General features: G+C 38.9%; 2 protein-coding genes across 6 annotated transcripts in view; one reads left to right on the top strand and one right to left on the bottom strand.

Annotated features, from left to right (window-relative positions):
• LOC117428871 (sodium/potassium-transporting ATPase subunit beta-1-interacting protein 4-like) overlaps positions 1–6,044 on the top strand; it is a 39,984-nt gene extending 33,940 nt beyond the window's left edge. For 2 of the 3 annotated variants that reach the window (XM_059004365.1, XM_034047858.3), the window contains exons 6-7: positions 3,059–3,143; positions 5,273–6,044. In XM_059004365.1, coding sequence (XP_058860348.1) covers positions 3,059–3,143; positions 5,273–5,282 — 95 coding nt within the window. In that variant the 3' untranslated portion in view covers positions 5,283–6,044. The remainder of the gene's footprint in view (positions 1–3,058; positions 3,144–5,272) is intronic. The other variant, XM_059004367.1, reaches the window with a different exon arrangement.
• Positions 6,045–8,381: 2,337 nt separating this feature from the next.
• LOC117430398 (baculoviral IAP repeat-containing protein 7-like) lies at positions 8,382–16,456 on the bottom strand. Of its 3 annotated transcripts, none has more exons than XM_059004362.1 (8): positions 16,172–16,456; positions 15,030–15,747; positions 13,327–13,426; positions 12,790–12,871; positions 12,647–12,692; positions 10,023–10,232; positions 9,576–9,647; positions 8,382–8,594 (listed from the first exon to the last, which is right to left on the bottom strand). In XM_059004362.1, the coding sequence occupies exons 1-8, from the start codon at positions 16,187–16,189 to the stop codon at positions 8,395–8,397; spliced, it is 1,446 nt and encodes a 481-aa protein (XP_058860345.1). In that variant the 5' UTR covers positions 16,190–16,456; the 3' UTR covers positions 8,382–8,394. The 3 variants fall into 3 exon arrangements, with proteins under 3 accessions (XP_058860345.1, XP_058860346.1, XP_058860347.1); XM_059004363.1 differs by having other exon boundaries at positions 16,207–16,454; XM_059004364.1 differs by lacking the exon at positions 10,023–10,232.
• Between the last annotated feature and the right edge of the window lie 476 nt (positions 16,457–16,932).

The raw sequence follows: 16,932 nt of genomic DNA, 5'->3' as shown, positions 1-16,932 counted from the left end.
GTGTATTTCTTAATCTGTCGCAAAGCTGATTGTCCAAAACCAAGCAAAATACCCAACTGCAATGGATCTGCATTGCTGTTCCTGCTGCTTCTGTCTCCAAAACTTGTACAGATTGACTGTATGCAATAGTTACAGCAGTTTAAAAGGGACCAGTGTGCAGTATATTGGAGACACTGTAAATAGTACAGTATCAGGTTTGTGTCCTCCTGTGAGTGTTTCGTCTTTGTAGTGACACCAATTTAATGCCAATTAAGTCGGTACACGGGCAGAGTGATGTGTAGGTCTATGCTACTGTGTTTGCGGGAACTTCAGTTTAATACTTGGTGGTTACTTTTTCAACCATTCCCCTTTGATTGGTTTGCTGCAGTTTTATATTTGATGTTGGAATGCAGCTGGCAGGTTTTATTTCTTTGTCTCCTGAAATCATCGCTCTCGTGTAACACCCAGCTCCTTTTACACTCCTGCATCCAAAATCTGGTATGGAGGGCAAAAACAGCAGGCTGCAGAGTGATTCCATTTTACTGCTGCTTTGTTCTGGCAGGCTTATCAGAAAGGGTTGGGTAAGGAGTTAAACATGCAGAATTAAAGTACGTATTTAAATGAACTCTTTAGCAATAGCTGGAAGGTGTACATCATGTACCTTCTCGAGGTATACAAGCTTGCATTTCCAATAGGAAATATACATATGGTGGTAGGTTTAGGCAAATCTCTCCTTTTAAAGAAGAATGCATCATCAATATTCAGTTTATCTTTGATATTGATGCAGAAAATAAAAATGTTGAACTTATGCAGTTGTAGAATACTATATATTAAGCATACAGAAATATTATTTCTATGGAAATGTAACATGCGCCTCTACAGTACCCATTATTAAACTAAATGGCACATAAAGCATGTACTGCAGCCGGCCTTACTTGTACATGACTGATCGCCTCATTTTACAGGAATCCCATGCTATAAACCATGTAAGCATGAACATAGCTAGCTGTGCAGCCGTGCACATTTATTTTCATACAGATTACTTTCTCAAGAAGCTGTTAATATCGCTTTTTCCTGTCAAAGAAGGGCATCTGAGGAATTATAACACCAGTAGATTATAAAAGATTAAACTTTGACTAACGGTCGGATATATCCGGACATACTGGAAGATGTTCAGTTGTATCTCTGTGATACAATGCATTCACACCTCGACTCTGTAGTAGTGTTCTCGGTGTCTGATTTGCATGAATAAAAGCTGTGACGAGATGTTCAGATTCCAAGCTGGCTGTTGTGCCTCCCGGTCTGTGTGTTGCTGTCTTTTTGGAGTGGAGAATGAAAAGCCCCTCCTTATCTCTGTTCATGCATCACCATCAACCAACTGCATCCTGTTCTGAAGTCTTTATCTGGCACCATTGAGTGTTCAAAGCCCTTTCTCTCTCTTCTGAAAAATGACTTCACATATTTATCTAAATGATCCCTGACAGCTAATTTGGAGCTAAAACTCTGCATATCAAATGATTTGCTGCTTGTTGCAGTTTTATTCACTTTGAGATATTTGGACGAGGTGGGGCATGAACTGTTTGTTTGTTTATATATATATATATAATATAATTTTTTTTTTTTTTACGCAATTAAAAGGAAGTGTCAGATGATACATTCGCGAATTCGTAAAACTAATAGTTAGAATCTTTAAATAAAAAGCATACTGCTGATGAGGATGATAAAAAAAAATATTCCCAGCCTCATAGAAATAAGTTCCTCTGACTGAAAATCATACGCCATCTGCCATCCGTGTGCTAAAATCTGTTCATGAGGTGAATGATTGATTTGTGAAAAGTGCAGAGTTTTCAAGATTGTTGGCTGAATCAACTCTCATGCCTTAAATAAACAAATGTGGCTCTTCTTCCTTCACCCTGTTTGATAAGATCACAACGTCCATGTATTGCAGCCAGGCATAAGCGACGCAGTTTTAAACACCGGAGGGAATGACTTGCATGTGTTGCCAGTCAGACCAGGATAGCATTTTTTTTTTTTTTTCAAACAGATGGTTAATTCCTTTCTGTTTCCCAATGCAGTAATGCAAAAAAATAACCGCATTGGAAGACAAGCCTGTAAGTCATGGGAGTTTTATTGTAAATCCTTCTTCTTGGCAGAGTGTCAGAAAGAGGGATGGATTCAAAATCTGTTTAATGCTATAAAACATACTGTAGCTGCTATAAGCAGAACACAAGACTTTGCAGGTTTAGTGTTTTATTGATGCTGCTAGTTTCTTGACAGAACTTCCAGTGATGGTGCTGTTGGGTTTTGTTTTTGCTGGTTAGTCACTGAAGCTCTACAGGGAGGAGAGGGTTGTTTGCATACTCTGCTCGTCTGCTTCTGGGCTTGTTCTGTTTTGATTCCTCCGAGTTCCACTGCTACTTTCTAACAAGCCTTCGATTTCTGAGAACCTTGAGTACTCCTGGATTATTGATTGCGTGACCAAAACTTTAACTCTCAGGCTTCCTCCATCCAAATGAAAGTCTACCCCTCATTTATTCATAAGCATTGAATTCAGCTTATTATACTACGTCCATTCTTCCCCGTCAGTTTACGGTTTGGCCTTCACTGCTGATATTGATGCTGTTAAACTCAGCATTAATCAATAGGATCTTCCATTTGCTAAATTGAATTGCCGCTCGTAAAGATGATTTTTATCTCTTCAGATATAACGGGATTCAGCCAAAGCATCACCACCTTTTGCAAAATAGTTTTGTACTTGGGATTTGGAAAAGGTTGTACCTCCATAATGCCAAAGTAAATGGCCCACTTAGAAAGATGAATGGTTTTCATTTCATCAAATGTCTGGAGCATTATTCCACCTACGCAATCCAAGTGTCCAGTAATAAGCAGGATTGTAAACGTTTCCTGAGTTTACCTGGTTTTATTAGTTGTTTTACGGATACACTATATTTACCTTCTGTTTACACACAAGCATTACGTATTTGTTTTACACTTTATTTTATGCATTGTTTTGTTTTTGATTTGGTCATGTTTTGATTTTTGTTTTCTTAATTTTCATTTGATCCTTTTTGGCTTTCAGTTGATTTTATTGGTGGATTTGAACCATTCCCCCTCTACCATGTCAATGAGAAACCATCCCATCTTCTGTTAAAGCCGATGTACCTGTAAGTACCTGTTACATGTTTAACCTCGCTTTTGTTCCGATTTGCCATAGGGGTCTATGCATTTTATATCCCTAACAGTATTCTTTTGACATCCTCATGCCATTTCAGATGCTACTATTTGATAGGAAATAAATTAACCTATTAGTGCCTAGGCTTGAATTGTGAATTACTACATCAATGATATATGTTTGAAAGTCAGGTAAGAGTTCCAGAAAATTGATATAGGTATATCGCTGCCCTTGGCATCATGGAAGCTATTGAAGTTGTCATCTTAATATTTAATTACCAACAGTGAACCATTCCTACAGTTAAAGAAGATTATTACAAAGGAATAGGATGCCACTTTGATACAGAACATGGAAATTAGGGTTTGGTTTTGTATTTATAGATGTGTTTATTAACTCTTTCATTGCATTGACTTGATATGGGGATGGATAAAACAACTCCCTTATAGTCTTTCTATAAGGGACACATGGAAAACGCAAATGCATGAGGACCTCCTATGAGGCTGCCATTTTTTTCCTCCATATAAAGCAATGGAATTTCTTTATTTATTTCAATGAAAAATATATTTATTGTCCAAAACCTACTTTCTTCAGCTATTAAAGTAGGTAGACCTTGGGGTCTCTTTTAAAATACAATATTATGAGTTCACCCACACTGAAAGATAATGCAAGACTTCAAAGGGAATGCATTAAATGTACCGTCATAAGATTATTGTAGTGGCTTTCTTTAAATCGCTTCTTGGATAATAAGTCATAAAGCAATGAAATTCTCAGATAAGGTTATAAATCCCAAACATTATATAGGAAAGTGGCATCATAATTGTATCATAGAGCTTAAAGGATAAGCATTTTTCTGTCAGTTTTTCCTTCAAGCCATTTTTTTTTCCCCCTGACCTATCTAAAATGCAGTAACCCATCTTTTAATGAATGATATGCTCAAGACCTTCACTTAATTCACCTTAGACATTACTCACTCTGAAACATCTTGCATTTCGGATTAAAAAAATAACATAGGCTCTTAATCCATCTAGTTTATTAGACTATTGCAGAATTATTCTAATGAGTATGTAATTAACATTGACACAAGATTGATTGTTCCAGTAGCTTTCGTATCTAGGTCAAGGAAAAGCGTATTTTCAAACTTGTATTTACAGCTATTTTATTACTATAAAAAATGTATGAAAAATGGTGAAATAATATGATGCAATATTTATGTGGCTCCCACTTCAAAGTGAATCCCTGATCTTTTTCCCCTTCATTTTCATTGTACAGTACATGAGCTGTATAGATGCTTAGACTTCAATAGCTATTGCACAGGCTTCTTTAGTGTTAAGTCCGTACTACCACCACTCTACTGACGTTCACAGATTTTAGAGTATAGCTGGTGAAACTTCATCTGATCCATTACAAATGTGAAGTAAATGGCTCTGTAACCTGATCTATATTCCATTATAATTTCTGTTCAGATCAGGCCCACAAAACTATGTAGAGCATATGCATAATGCCCTGTCCTCCTAGAATATGCTTCCCGGATTGGGCGGGGGGGGAACAATCACTTTCTAACGTGAAATGCAATTGAGGTGGGTCCCCAGTGGTTCATCCAGGAAAAGCACTGCTGTACGGAGTGCAGGGTGAGTCGTGCGATCAGGAACTCAAACTGACCATGTTGGCTGGAGGTCCAGGGGGAGCATTGACCCACGGGAGCATTGCCTTGGCTTTTGCGTTCCTGTGGGTTGGGGAGGAAAACGGGCTGTAGTTCACCTCATTTCACTTCAGCGACCCTTATAGGTTCAGGCCTTTGCTTGGGGGTTCAAAAAAATAAAAAAAAAAGAGTTTTTAATTGCTGTACATTGTTTGGTAGACCTGTGAAATGAAAAGTTTTTCCTCTCAAATATTTATGAATAATTGAAACCCTGTCAGTTTGCATTGTGGTGTAAAATTGGAACTGACTCCTACCAGGGCAGAAGGAAAAGCATGTATTGTACCTCCGATACGAGCTATCTGAACTCCTTGCAGTGCTGAGTTTTTTTTCTTTTTGCTCATTGCAGTTCTCTTCTGCCCTGCAGCACCAATAGACACTGGCCTTTCTTCTGTGCTAAATCACCTGTCTCCTCCTTTTCCCAGGTCTACGTAAATAGAGGACAGAGTTGCTGGCAGGAGGGTTAACAGTGAATTCACACGAAGGTGATGCCGAGTTAACAATGAAGAAAAGCTGTCGACCTCAACTTGAGCGCAACTCGAGGGACAATTGAAAAACATTCCAGTGTTGTGATCTTTTATTTTTTTTCTCCCTCCCAATTAAACACACTGCAACGATAAAACAGCGCTCCTTGAAAATACTGTAATTCCATCTGTATACTTAAGAGCAGGATCATGCTAGATAGGGCAGGTGTGTACAGAACATGGAAATTTTAAGAGAGGTCAGACCTAGCAGTGATGGCTGCAATTGTCAGAGGTGTCCCCATGCTGTAGACTGTACTGAAAGCTTTTTGTTGAACTAGATTGCTGAGTGTAGTAACTAAATAGCGCCTTTCAAATCTAGATTTTTTTTTAATATAGTTTAAGCAAAGATAGTGTAATGTTTACATCGCACAAGAGAATGCACGTTTGATTAGCAGGTAGTTTCAATACTAAAGTAACGGTGCTGTATGGAAAACCACAGATATGCTGAACACTCCTGTGGTTCTTTTTTGGTTCAGGACCTGCAAACCATAATGCCAGCAAGCTCTGTAGCATGAAACCTTAATCCATTCATGTTGGTTCAGTATCTCCACAGAAGGACAGAGAGACCAGCCTCAGCTTCTTGGTTCACTTTCCTTCCCTTTGTTGGCTTGCCAGAATTGTCATGCAATAGTGTGAGAGAAGGAGGTCTGTGTTAAATATCTTCGGGGGGGGGGGGGGGGGGATTTTCCAGGCAACACAGCAGGAGGCCGATTATAAAGATGCTTGAAATGTAAATGCGATGGTTGAGATGTACAACAATGAATCATTAAAGAGGTCTGGTGTTTGTAGAGGGCGGGTTTGATTTGTTCCTGTCTTTTGACAGCAAGGGGACTACTGTTCTCTACTCTGGATTACTTGCCCCTGTCTTGCATTATTTCTTGTATATGGTAAGCAAACTGCACACTGTGTAAAAACATTAGAACCTAAAGCAAAAAAATGTTTGTTTTAAATGCACATTAATACGGGATGTGCGTCTTAGCGAAAGTGGTTCTTCTGTTCAGAAGTAAAAGCATTTGTGAGTTTACAGATCTAAACTGAAAAAACGTGTGTAATCAAAATGTGTTTTTTTCCTTCACCCTTTGTTCAAAAGGTTTTTTGTTTTGTTTTTTGTCCCAGCTGTAATTCACTACTGCCCTCTAGTGTTTTCATATGTATATAATATATAAATATTTTTTGTGGAAGATTTTAGGAGTGTCTGGAAACAGGAAGGGTGCTCATTTCCATTTGTGGAGCTAGTTACAGCCAGAAGAGGAAAAAGCGGATTTGATTAATATTAAAACACCACCAACTCTGTTTAACAGATATCTTCTTTAAACTGCCTGAAGCAAAACAAAAGGATTTGTAGTTCATACTGGGTCTAATACTGTACTATTAATGGTCATGTTGTGTTTCACAATTTACTAATAAAAGATCAATCACAGTCACTGCATTTATTGGTAGTTAAATGACATTTTTAAAAGTTTCTGTTGTCCACAAATGACTATTAATTGAGCATGTATCTTTTAATGTCTGCCTCGTTTGAATGGATTGATGTGGAATTTAGTTTTTCATGCATCCCTGGCTGATAATTCCTGCTGTAAATGAGTCTACAGTGCACCGAATGTTCCTTCCATGTTTAATAGAATTCGGCTATGGAGTCAATGTCCTCAATCCTTCAAGATCCTGTGTGACTCCTACGTGAAGATGCACAGAATCATCTAGAAGCATGAAGTCTGCGACGACCGCACCAGTAAAATGTACTTATTCAGCTTAATAAGCACATGGACAGCCTCCAGAAGAAAATCAAGACATTATCAGAATGCCCAGTTCTCAACAATAGCTTCTCATCCTAATAAAGTAGAAAATCGCATTCGATAACAGCTGCTGGTGCCTGTTCAAATCAGTGCTTATCTTCGCTGATTTTAAAAAAAGTAAATACAGAATAAATCTACTTGAATTACAATAGAATATTACAGCATTAGATGTAGACTGTGTTTGTATCAACCTAAAGACAGGTGTTTGTCAAGCCAGTTTTTGCAGTATCATACTGAATGTGTCACATTCAATTCTCCTATATAACTTCCTGGCTGTGGATTTTTATTTTTAATGCTTACATTTATTGAATACTGTAGTATCATTGTTCCTTCCCTGGCCAAGTACTGTGGTTTGTGTTCTCAAGTGTAAATAACAGTCTGTTAATAAAGTGTTGTGTATTTCTTAAAGTCTGCAGAAGTATTGATATACATATGGTATATATTAAAGCGAAGAGCATTAAGACAATCAATAGCAGTTTTAGTTAAAAAAGCAATGCATTTATTAAAGCAAGCAAAATCAATCACTTTAAAACAATATATATATAAAATATTATAAAATACAATGTTTACTTTTTCTAGTTTCTTGAAATGTGTACCAGCTACAGTAATTTTTGTGACTGACTGACAGTTGTTTTAGAAACTAAAAGGGTCAGAACTATCAATTTGTTAAAGAGAAAAATCCTGTAAATGTCAAACTCCAAAAAAACAACTAATGTGCACCCTGGGGCTCAGAAAGCTGCATTCAGTGGTAATCAATACTAGTTCACTGTATAGGGCAATATCGGGATGGAGTCCTGATGCAGAGAGGTGAGACTCAGACTCCAAGACAGGGAGGATGGGACGGCTCTGGCCTTCATTATTGTATTAAGCTGGCCCCTATATAAACATGAATTCACCACCGTCCACAGCAAACAATAAACTGGCTTTAAAGCAAGAGGAATATGGGCCTCCGTCCTTGCAAGTTTCTGTTGTTGGTGACCAGCAGGCTTTTCGGATCACATATACCAAGACACTTTGTTTCTGCAAAAACAAATAAAAAAAATGCATTCGACGTGTGACCCCAGTGCCCTAGAGGAGTTAAACAGCTTTTTTTTTTTTTATTTAAAAATCTAATACTTAAGGCCAGCGTTTGCAGGAATCTATCCAAATTACTGGTGTTGGTGATGTGTTTTCCAATTTTTTCATTCCAATTCCTGAAAAAATAAGCAGTCACTCACCAGCGCCCTCGGGTTAGGACATAAACGCCCGCACGCTGCCCCTGATGACAGCACGGCAGATGGGGCAGTTACTCAGACTGGCAGCGCAGTCGGAGCACACCACCAGGTGCCCGCAGGGTATGAAGACGATGGACACCACCTTGTCCATGCATACCTTGCAGGTGCGCTCCTCCTGCAGCTGACGTAACTGCTCCTCCGGGCTCCGGTCCCCCGCTGACCACAAACATGGATTTGTTATTCAGATACATGCCACTATCCAGAGAAGAATATCCTTAACAAAATATATGTACAATGGTGGCCATGAACACTTTATTTACAAGTTTTGTATTGAAATATGGTTGAATTGTTCATTCCTATATTCTGTATGGCCACTGTGTAACTGTTCACAGTTAAAATCCCACTCATGGAATCTGCAGTTAAAGCACACTGAAAACTTTTGTTCCCCAACACTGAGAAACAGAAGGCGCCAGTGTATACCATTTCATGGGGCCACCCACCTGACCAATCAGCCAGCCTTTTTAGTGTCACGTGACCAGCAACAAACGGGCATTGTACCTAATGCTTGGTGAAATGGTATTTTAATAAAAACCTAATACATTTAGTAGTACATGTACATTGTGATTTGGGGGTCTAAAACACTGTTAAAAGCACTGCTGTATACGTAGGACTTGAAGTTTTCGGGTTTTATTTTATTTTTGATCACATGATGTCCCTAATTAAACTCAATTAAACTGTTAATTACAAAACAATGTCGCTTGTTTTTACCTTCATATCTTGACTGAGCCCGATTCTGTTTCGCCTAATTTTTATTTTAAACAGATGTGACAAATTACCCTAATTGCTCATCGCTGATCCTAATTGAATTTCATTCTAGAAGTCGCCTAGTTTATTGTTGTGCTTTTGTTATTTTCACTCGTTTCACAAAGTTGTCCCGACCGATTTTTTCTTTTCAGCACAAAAAGTCCCATTATTTAAAATCTCCTTGATTTGTAGCAAAGAAAAAAAATGTTAACCCCAGTCTATAATTAGTAGTTTTCTCTTTATTAGGATGCAGAGACCGCTTAACAACTAATTAACATTTAAAGGGAGGCAGAGATTTGGAAAATAAAACCCGAACACTGCAAGCCCTAGGTATCTACAAAGGCAGCGTTTGAACAGTGACTTCCCTAGCTCATGTATACAGTGTTAGCTCACCTTTCTCTTCAGATTGCTGGGTTTCCCTCCCTTCTCCTGCACTTGTACTTTGTCTGGGGCTCTCGCTTGTCTCTGTAAAGAATATTCACGGAGGTGACATCACAAGAAGCTTGCTGAAGAGGGGGATGTGTCTGCGCTCTGGCTCAAGCTTGGTGTGTTTTTTTATTTATAGGATCAATTCTTGAGCGAAGGGGGCTTGAATTGACGGAAGGTCAGCATGTCGGATATGTATTGATTTGGGATAACGCTGACTGTGACTCAATATAATACAAATCAATAATATTTGGTCAGCTCTATGTGTAGCGCAGGCACTTTTGCTTTGGTTAGAGAACTTTACTAGTGAACATTATGTACACGATTATAATTGAATCCCTTAAGGTGTTTGTTCATAACTGCATGGGGACAGTAGAACCATTACAGTATACCCCTCCTCCGTTACATTCGTACCTCTCGCCTGGTCAGATCTGTGCCTGTCCTCTTCTTCAGCTTGCAGTATATCAGACACTAGGTCAGACACTGAGGTATACCGATTGCCAGTGAGCAGGTACTTGGTCTGAACTAAACTCTCCACCAGACTGTGATCAAACCCCATCTGTAACACAGTCTGAATCGCTGGAGACTGCAGCAGGGGGGACAAGTCCTGATTACCAACCACATCTAGAAAAAAGTAGTTCACAGTTTTTGTTCTTTTGTCAAGCAGTTAATCTGCGGTTAGTAAAACATAAGTGTCTTTTTAATTGATCTGTGCTATCACCAGTTTATTATTTATTATGATTTATTTGTGTGAGACAAACATTATGAAAGGTATTGTAATACTTGTCAAGTATGTCTCCTGTTACCTGTAAATGGCTTAGCTGTCAGGTTAATCGCTCAGACTTGGGGAAAAGTTTAGAAAGCACTCCTTGATGGAGTCAGGCTTCTGTTATGTTTATTTTGTGAGCAACAATAAGTGTACAGGCACCGGCCTGTGTTTTGAATTACATCTGTGGTCCAGTGAGTGTTCATTTCACACAAGAAGACAGTGTGAAAGGTCCAGGAAGTGGCAAGACAAACCTCGGTTTGCCACTCTATATATATACACACACACACACACACACACGCACTAAAAAGACTCACATTGCGAGAAATGTTGGTTTCCTTTCTTTTCATGATTTAGACAGTGCCACTTGATTCAACACCATTTAGATCAATTAAAAACACCTCACAGATAACAAACAGTGCAATGGACATACCATTAACAGTATGGGATCAGAATAGCGTTATTTCAGCATATGCAAATAAGCCCACCATTTATTAACTACCAGCTACCAGGAAGTACCAATAAATTCCCCTTCATCAGTCATTACTTTTATGGGGAAATATCTGGGGTTTTACCATTGCACAATTACACCATCAATAAATCAACACGGACACACGCATATTTCATTGGGCAGCTATTTCAGTTTTCCTTGATCTACAAATATGGATCTGCAATGAAGCACAGATTAAACTACACTGTCAAAAAAGAAAATTTAAAAATGCATCCAAGATATTCCATTTTAAATGAATGATATACTTATGCAGCCAAGTAGTGAACTTCAAAAGCAATTGCTTCAAACAACACAAAGACAAGGGAACGCCTGTTATGCTTCTAATTAAGTAGATAATGAAAGTAAATGTAGGCAGTTTTTCCAGTCCCTCACCTATTTTGTATTTGTATAAATATCAAAACTAGTAACACACTAATGTCAATCTGACTATTTGGATTTATTGCTTGTCCTTACAAAAGTGCATTACAAGGGAATCTCAATCGAGGGGAAGAGAATTTCAGGTCCCAATATTTCTTAGAAACAAGCAGCGTAGGCTTGATTAATGATAAATGTTAACTTACAAGAGGCTGAAAAATTAAGAGAAATTTACGCACGGTTACAAGACCTCTAGCTGTTACACAAGCAAATAAAAAACTTAGGGTACAGTACATGCTCCACACACAACAGTAACGCTAAATAGAGAAGTGCAGAAATGTCCTATTTGATTTTCTTGTAAGAGAAGGGAAAGGGGTTCAAGTGTTTGCTGTGTTAGTTTAAAACATGTGGTCACCAGGTGAGGCTGAAATAGTGTATATGTTAGGACCCCAACCCGAAATACGCCCCCATCTAGATCGGGTCGACCACATCTGGGTTAATTCAAATTTTTAGAACCCCGAAATTTGTTCCTGTTAGGGTTGGGGTTGTCTTGGGAATGACACCATTGCGATGCTGAAAATTCAATTAACCCGAACCCAATTGGAAGAAGTTAATCCGAAAACACTATGTAACTCAAGCAGTGAGCAGCAACGTCACAGTGCGCGTTGGTCTGTATTCAGAATACAATAGCGCATCAAATAACAACCTAAATATTCTACATGTGTTTAATTCTAACAAATAATAACATTAATAAAATCATCTGAATAATGCAACTGGTTCAGAATGCTGCTGCTGCAAGAATACTGACAAGTAGAAAACAAACTGAACACATTGCATCTGTCTTGGAAGCTTTGTATTGGATACATTTCAAATATCAGGTTATTTTTAAGATTCTTCTGTTGACCTTCAAGACTGTCCAGGGGAACTGTCCCTAAATATTTATCAGACTTGCTGCATCCCTACATGTCAGCTGCGCTCTTCAAGCTGAGAGCTGCTGGCTGTTCCCTTGACCAGGTGTGTCACTCTGGGATGTGCTGGCCGTGTTTCGGGTTGGGGTCCTAACAGATACACCGCGAACGTGCTGTAGTTATTCTGCGAATGAGGCACTTTATGAACGTTTATGGTCTGCTCTGTTTATGTAATGCAGTCGTTCTACTTTTATTCAAGTTCTTTTAGCCACGGTATTCAACCTTTTGTGCACATCTCTACCAGCATCGAATTACCAGGTGTTAAAAATCCAGGTTAGTATGGTAAATCAGGACTTGTATCTGCTCCCCCAAATTCTGACCTGGATCATTCAGCTCAATTAATCCTAACTTCTAAAATGTGTTACAAATTAGGGAATTCTTTGGAGGTGATAAGTCTTTTTCTTTAAAGAAGGTTGTCTGTGTAATACCCTAAACTAACCTCGTCCTGAAGTGATCTCTCCAGCCCCAGATGAGAGAGAGCCACTCTGAAAAACAAACAATGAAAAAAAATGTCATGCAAAAATAGGATTTGAAATCACAGATTTTAGACGCATATACTTTTACAAATGTCTGTTTCCATACCCCTGGTCCTCCGGTATTGAAGTAAGACTCCTGGATATTGTTGACATAATCTCTTCCTCTTGCTTGCAAAAGAAATTCACATCTGGAAAATAAAGACATTGAGTTTAATGAACTCTATGAAAGATGGAAACCAAATAACTGAGCAATCATTTATAAAAGAACTGTCAGTCATATTTTTAAAGCATTCGAGAAATACCTTCCTTTGTAAATCCCCATGATATAGTTTTGTGAATAAGCCTCCCTTCTGGAAACAAAGTGAACAAGCAGAATTATCCCCCCACCCCCCCACACACATTATAATAATCTCAGTTAAGCAGCTGTATGCTATAAATATGGAAAAAGGAATCCTATTTAAATGTGAAAATGTATCAACTTGTATTACAAAAGATATAAGCAGCTGCCACTCCACGAGGCACTGGGGGAAATGAAGTGAAATTCCCTACACTGGTGTATAGGTAGGTACTATATCTTTCATTTGAGACTCAGTTTGAAAGAGGTCAGCCTTCAAGCCCAAGTCAGAAATCTGTGTTGCGTTACCGTGGAAACCATTTTGCATGCTCTTGCCAAGGATCGTCTCCTGATTCCCAGTTCCGGAGCCCCCCATCGCAATAGAAGCATTTCACATTGTCACTCTGACCTGGAACAGAACACAGAGTTTGTGTGATTCAGAGAGGAGGATGCAGTACATGCAGTCTGTCTAACAAGGACCCCACATAACTAGGAAAACCTTCCAGAGGATCCATTCCTGTGTATTTCCACACAGCACTTCACATTTCACGCACTAATGAGAATTTCAATTCGCCCATACAGCTACTGGAGTTCCCACAAACCGACTTTCAATCCCAAATCATTTAATGCGTTTCACAAAGCTTCACAGGAATTAAAAAATGCTGCCTATGCAGGAAAGGTTTCATTTGTCTTCTTCAGCTGTAGTGGACAAGAGATAAAAACACAGTACGTCACTGCCTGTGATGGGAGAGGGGAATAGAAACGCTGACGTATTACCATGAAATAAAGGTCCTTGCCCATTAACTTTCATCCAATTTTACATATCCACTTGTCCTATAACATGCAGCATTTCCAATGACTGTCTCAGAGTAGCCCTCAGCTAAATCCTCTTGCTGTTATGTGAGGCTGTGACTTTGTGGGCTTCATCTATAAAGGCAACACCTATAAAGAGACTGGTGTATATAGAAAACAATGGCCAGCAGGTGTTCAGATTTTAAATTAGGAGCCAGATGGTAACACAAGTGTTTCATATTTTTGCTACAGCAGGAGGGGTACGTTTGGGACATGTCCTGTGTGTGGAAGTTTGCTTTAATAGTGCTAATAAGCAGAGAAATATTGCAGAGCGTAATGCAGTCCTGTATTCATTGATGGAATCTGCCCCCAGGCTAGAGGGAACCACAATATTTAGCCTAACATATTTCAATTTGCATCAGTTCTAGGAGTGATCCAATTGACGTGAATTAAATTACTTAGAATGGTATATTTGACATAGTTAAATCCAAATAGTGGTCATTCTTTTTTTAAGACAGAAACACAAAAAAAGAGAAAGCCTATCTAGCCTTGTCCAGTTTTTTCTAGAGCTTCATGACGCTGCATTTCTTTTGTTTTGAAAAGCCTGCTGTTGTGATGGATTGTTGCTTATCTGTTGCTTATTTAGTCTTAAATAGACATTCTGATTTAGTAAAACCAGTCAGTGCATTTGGATAACATAGACCTTTCACTGTAAAGATATAACCTGTTTTAAACTGGAAACTTACCTCTTGAAAATTGTACTTGCCATTGCAACCTTAACTGTAGACTAATAGTGGACATTATTACTGACCACTTTTTAGTAGTATATGCCCTTTGGTCAGTTCATTTATAATTGTACCATGTAAAGTTTCCTATCTATGCTATACTTTTTAATGTATTTATGTTTTTTTTCAACTTCTCATTCACCATGCAGTTTCACATAAAACTGTTTAAAAAAAACTTCTACAAATGAAATAAAAATGGTGATATAGCATTGGTAATGTAAAAATATAAACTAATATCATTATGCATGAATAAAACAATTGCTATGTGTTCACTATGTATGAACAAATCATTTCCTATTGAAATCGCAGTTAATAAAATAGAATGATAATGAACACATGACACGTGTATTAATTAATTAATACACCCCTCAAATGTGTCTTGAACAGGTATGTTCAAGACTATGACTCTATATCTGAATACTAAAGGTAGCATACCCGTGTAAAAGAATCCTGCTCTTGCTAGAATCTGCGGCTGTACTGATGCGTGGGGCGGCCAGGTGTGGAAGGTTGTCACGCGAGATTGCTCGGTTTCCATTTCAGGGTACACGGGCTGTCCTCCAGAGACCTCCTCCGCCGTCATTCTCTGCAGCTGGCTAAGGAGTTGTCCATCCACAGAATCTGATGAGCCCTGGGTGATAACATGCGGAATATTCCCCACGTTTCTGCTGAGAATAAAGCTGCATGTCGGGAAGTGTCTCACGTGCTCATTCCAGGGACTGTCTCCTCTGACCCACTGCCTAAGAATCCCACCGCAGCAAAAGCACTGCACCTTATCCCCAGGTCCCAGGAAGAAAAACCCAGCCTTGGCCAGCTCAGCAGAGGAGACAGGAGCATCGCTGGGCCAGGCGTGGAAAGTCCTCAATCTGTCCTGCTCTCTTCTCATCCTGGGCTCCACCAACATGCACCCGTACAAACTCGTGTTATCCAGCATATTCGGGTTTGCAGAGGCGTCGCTCGAGGTTATTCCTGCAGACATATCGCCAGTGTTCCATTGTGGATTCTGCAGCTCTTCTGTATGTGGCACAGGCTCATTGCCTAGTATCCGTGTCACCACGAGGACCAGCAGCAGCGGCGGCGTTTTGTTGTTTAGTGTTCCAGAAATCTCACACCATTGCGAATGATGGCCCGAGAGTGTTTGTGTGTGTCGCTGCAGCTGGATGACAGAAGAAAACACAATGCAGTTTTTAATTACGGTACAGTACCGTAAGCAAAATGAAATAGTATTTACCCGCACGGATTAGTGCAGCATTTATGCAATATAGTTACATTCTTATGTGACTGATTCCTACTCAATTATATAAATTTCGCATTTAAATACAAGCATATATTTCCGTGTTTGGTGAGATCTTTAAAACGTCTCTAAGGTGACTGCTCAAAATGTCCTTGAACAAACTCACCATGTTTAGTTAAAAACAACTATGTAGCTAGCTGGTATTGTTGCCTAGTCTACTGACTTGACCGTGTAATAAAATATACCAGCAATAACAATACGTAAAAACAAAACCGTTACCACAGTCTATTCATTTACAGACCTGCAACAAAAAGTCCTTTAGGATTATTAAAATACGAGATGTTACCTTTTTTGTTGTTGTCATCCACGAACGTTACTTACCAACAGCTATAGCGACAGAGAAAGGAGGTGTGGCATCAATCAGAAACGCAAGTTATTGCTGGTAGGAAAGTCCGAAGATTTCGGTTTCCTTCTCTGAACATGGGTTTAGAACAAGACGTATCTGTATGTCAAAGCCATCATTATGGTTTTCGCCCCTGGACTTTGTAACAATTGAAGCAGGGGTGCCTTGAGGTAATCATATAGATTCAGATTATGAAGTGGACAGTGTGTTATGTTGTTGTTACATTTAAAGTGCGTGTTAGTTCCCCCCCCCCCCCCCCAGCTCGTACATTTTGCTGCAACTGAATTGGTTTCCCTATGGGGCCCCACGTTCCTATGGCAAAGCAAAGGATAACTTAGCGATATCTCAGATTCACTTATAGATATCTCTACATGATCATTTGACTTGGCATGCATTCCTGCAACACAGTAAATATAGGAGATATTCCATCAAACGTGTAGTTAAATGGGCTTTCCCTGAGTCAAAGTGAAAATGAGTATTTAAAAAATAAAAAGTACACTGCGAAACGAAACAAGGAACTTTTGAGAACATTACAGGTAATCGAAAGTTTTTTTTTTCGTTTGTTCTTTTGTCAGTATACCAAGGGAAAATTAAAAAAATAACCAATACAACACCACATTATATATTCATAATTTTTGGGAATACATGTCTAAAATGACGGTATATACCACCAACAATAGGAAAGCATACATATTGTGGGATCA

Source organism: Acipenser ruthenus, chromosome 29 (assembly GCF_902713425.1).
Source record: "Acipenser ruthenus chromosome 29, fAciRut3.2 maternal haplotype, whole genome shotgun sequence".
In the NCBI taxonomy this organism is placed as follows: domain Eukaryota; kingdom Metazoa; phylum Chordata; class Actinopteri; order Acipenseriformes; family Acipenseridae; genus Acipenser; species Acipenser ruthenus.
Note: the sequence above shows the minus strand (reverse complement) of the source record. Positions and strands in the feature narration are given on the sequence as shown.